The sequence below is a fragment of the Coenobita brevimanus genome, chromosome 35 (assembly GCF_032717465.1).
Source record: "Coenobita brevimanus isolate Jiangsu-jjx chromosome 35, ASM3271746v2, whole genome shotgun sequence".
In the NCBI taxonomy this organism is placed as follows: Eukaryota; Metazoa; Arthropoda; class Malacostraca; order Decapoda; family Coenobitidae; genus Coenobita; species Coenobita brevimanus.
Window position 1 is genome coordinate 18,829,336 of NC_136988.1, and position 4,321 is coordinate 18,833,656.

Consider the following 4,321-nt stretch of genomic DNA (forward strand, 5'->3'; position numbering starts at 1 on the left):
TTAAATAAATAAATAATAAGAGTAAATAAGAGTAAATAAAATAAAGTGAATAAATAAATGATTAATCAGATAAATAAAGCCACCTTATTAACTGAATTAAATCGCCAAAGGAAAGGAAATAGTGGTTAGTGGACACAATTAGCCTGCATGCCACATCACAGTGCAGTTAGCAGCGATGTACGGGCGGGGGCAAAAATCCCGTCCCCTTTCTCGCTTCTCCGTGGCTAAATAAACTCCCGTATTCACCCCTTAACACCTTTTCCATAGCGATTTATTTTGCTTATACTTCCTGTCCTCTTCTGTGTTACATAAATCCCTCCAACATCGCTAGATAAACACCCGTATTCCCCCCTTAACACCATTTCCTTAGCGATTTATTTTGCTTATACTTCCTGTCCTCTTCTGTGTTACATAAATCCCTCCAACATCGCTAAATAAACACCCGTATTCTCCCCTTAACACCGTTTCCTAGGCGATTTATATTGCTTAGTACACCTTCCTGTACTCTTCTTTGTTGCAAAAATCCCTCCAACATCGCCATAGTTTGCATAAATAGCGTCTCTACCTATCTATAGCCCGACGCCCTAGTCCCGCAAAGGGTGGCCGCAGACAAAACGCCTCCAAGTCTCCCTGTCACCCACCATTTAACTGCCCTCCCCCTAACTCACTCCCCCCTCCCTCCTATACCTCTTCACTCCATCCCTCCATCTCATCCTTGGCCTCCCCCTCCCTCGCCCCCCGTCCACCTCACTCACATACACTCTTCTCGTCAGTCTCTCGCCCTCCATCCTCTCCACATACAAAAGGATATTAACCAGCCATACCCAAAAATAAATCGCTAAGGAAGAGGTGTTAGGGAGCTTCCTTACCCGACGAAGATGCGAACCCAGGACCTTTACGTAACGCCTGTGGTTCCTGTATTTAGCCTGCATGACACGTTTTAGCGCTGTTAGCAATGTTGGATGGATGTCATGATTTTCTGTCTGGGGATTTATTGCGACATAGGATTACATTCATTGCAATATCTGGAGATTTATGCAACAGGATTACATTCATTGCAATATCTAGGGATTTATTGCAACAGGGGGATTACATTCATTGCAATATACAGGGATTAATTGCAACATAGGATTACATTGATTGCAATATCTAGGGATTAATTGCAATATAGGATTACATTGATTGCAATATCTAGGGATTTATTGCAACAGGGGATTACATTCATTGCAATATACAGGGATTAATTGCAACATAGGATTACATTCATTGCAATATCAAGGGATTTATTGCAACAGGGGATTACATTCATTGCAATATCTAGGGATTTATTTCAAGATACCACGAATGAAAAAAATATATAGATAGATAGATAGACAGACAGACAGACAGAGACAGACAGACAGACAGATAAATAGATAGGTAGATAGGTAGAGAGATAAATAGGTACATAGATAGATTAGTAGGTAGGTAGGTAGATAGATATAGATAGATAGGTAGGTAGGTAGGTAGACAGGTAGATACATAGATAGATAGATAGATAGATAGATGGATAAAAATGTCGCACCTGTCAGAGCCGTAACGCATTTTTTTTTTTTTTTATCATGATGGTAATAATAATAATAATAATAATAATAATAATAATAATGATACGGTAACAGTTGTGGTAGTAGTAGTGGTAGTAAAATAATAATAATAGTAACAATAATAATCATCATCATCATACCTGTAATTAAACCAAACAGGTAAAAATCGACCCATTCTCACCTGACTCTTGCGTCCCATCTTGTTGTTGTTGCTGCTGTTGTGGTTGATGGTGGTGGTGGTGGTGGTGGGTGAGGTCTGTACGTGGGATATCAGTGGTCACGAAGGAACCTAGAGAGCCCAGGACATCCCCACCTAACCCACTGAATCCCATGTCGGTGGGGTGGTGGTGGTGGTGGTGGTGGAGGGGGAGGAGGGAGCCGATGGGTTGAACAGCAGCGGGGGAGATTTCAGATAGGTGGGTGGAAGGGGTGGATAGCTCGTCGTTGGGTGGGGACAGGGTGGTGTTGTAGGTGGAGGAGGAGTGGGTGGGGATGTAGGTGGGTGCGGGTGGGGGTAGGTGGGCGGTGTAGCTGGTTATGGGCGGGAATAGGTGGGCGGTCTGAACGGAGACGGGCGGGGAGGAAGTAGGTGAGCCACTCCCGTCTGAGGAAGGCTTGTCGCTCTCCGGAGTGAGGGGGGCTGGGTACTCCGCTAAGGGGGTGGGGTAGTGGGCGGAGTAGGTGAGCTCGTGGGCGGGGTAGGACACCTCGTGGGGCGTGGGCGTGCGTGGGAGAATGGGCGGCAATCCATACTCTACAAGCGAAGACGAAAATAGGCCACCATAGTCTCTGGTTATGTCAGTCGTCTCCAGCACCCCCCATTCTGACCCCAGGTTGTAAGGGGAGGTCTTGGGGGGTTCCAGGGGGGCCAAGGTAGCCAGAGATGACCCCCCCAGGGAGCCTACCCCCCCGCTGGACACGCCGCCACCACCGCCGCCGCCGCCACTTAGCATTGTTTGATCCATCTTTCTGTGAATCTCTTCCTCCAGCTTAGAGTCCATATATATTTTTTTTTTCACTGTTTAAAAAGATATCATTTTTCGTTTTAATATATATACAAATTTTCACTGTTCAAAAAGATATACATAAATTTTCACCGTTCAAAAAAAAATATATATATAGATTTTCACTGTTCAAAAGATCTACAGGTATATATATATTTTTTCACTTTAGAAAATATATATAAATTTTCACTGTTCAAAAAATATATATATAAATTTTCACTGTTCAAAAAATATATATATAAATTTTCACTGTTCAAAAAAGATATATATAAATTTTCACTGTTCAAAAAAGATATATAAATATTGTCACTGTTCAAAAAAGAGATATATATATTTTCACTGTTCAGAAAAGATATATGTATTCAAATTTTCACTGTTCAGAAAAATATATGTAAATTTTCACTGTTCAAAAAAATATATGTAAATTTTCACTGTTCAAAAAAGATATATATAAATTTCCACTGTTCAAAAAATATACTTAAATTTTCCGCTTTTTATATATATATTTTTTTTCGTGGGATTGGAGGGGTTAAGGCAACTCGAAAAACTGTTAAAAAATCTCCATATTTTTTTTTTTTTAGTTACACCTTTTTTTGATTTTTCAATAATCTTTTTCAATTAACTTTTTTTTCTTCCATACGGACGTTTTTTTCTTCCCTTTTTATTTCTTTAATTTTTTAATATATATTTTTTATCATTTATTTTTAGTTATTATTATTTTTTATTTTTACTGTTTTCATTTTTCCTTTCAATTTCTTCCTTTATTTTTATTATTAATTATTTAGCTTTTTATTACTCTATTTATTTTTTTTATTTTATTTGTTACCATATTCTTATTTTATTTTTATTATTTTTATTTATATCTTTATTTTATTTTATTTTTTGGTATATTATTTTTAAACTATTTTTATTTTACTATTTTCATTTTCTATATATTTTTCTGTTTTGATTTTATTATTAGTGTATTTTTATTTTTATTTTTTATTTATTTATTTTTTTTACTGTATGTGATTTCTTTCCTCTTAACCCTTTCCCTGCCACACGGGCGCCATTTTGAATTTCGATCGGGATTTCGTTCAGGATTTCACTGAGGATTTCGTTCAGGGATTTCGTTCAGGATTTTGTTCAGGATTTTGTTCAGGGATTTCGTTCAGGGATTTCGTTCGGGATTTCGTTCGGGATTTCGTTCGGGATTTTGTTCAGGATTTTGTTCGGGATTTCGTTCAGGATTTCTTTCGGGATTTTGTTCAGGATTTTGTTCAGGATTTTGTTCAGGATTTTGTTCAGGGATTTCTTTCGGGATTTTGTTCGGGATTTCGTTCAGGGATTTCGTTCAGGGATTTCGTTCAGGGATTTCTTTCGGGATTTTGTTCAGGATTTCGTTCAGGGATTTCTTTCGGGATTTTGTTCAGGATTTCACTGAGGATTTTCGTTCGGGATTTCTTTTAGGATTTCGTTCAGGATTTCGTTCAGGGATTTTGTTAAGGATTTTGTTTAGGATTTCGTTCAGGGATTCCTTTCGGGATTTCGTTAAGAATTTTACCTAACACCTTTTCCTAAGCGATTTATTTTTTGCTTATTAAACGCCGCTACAAATTTTATATACCTAACATCTTTTCCTAAGCGATTTATTTTTAACTAACACCTTTTCCTAAGCGATTTATTTTTGTTTATTACACCTTGCTACACATCTTACCTAACACCTTTTCCTAAGCTATTTAGTTTTTGCTTATT

At 37.9% G+C, this 4,321-nt stretch overlaps 1 protein-coding gene across 1 annotated transcript in view; it reads right to left on the bottom strand.

Annotated features, from left to right (window-relative positions):
• LOC145396168 (uncharacterized) overlaps positions 1–2,548 on the bottom strand; it is a 46,795-nt gene extending 44,247 nt beyond the window's left edge. Inside the window, exon 1 of the mRNA XM_080269610.1 lies at positions 1,765–2,548. Coding sequence (XP_080125736.1) covers positions 1,765–2,548 — 784 coding nt within the window. The remainder of the gene's footprint in view (positions 1–1,764) is intronic.
• Positions 2,549–4,321: the final 1,773 nt, after the last annotated feature.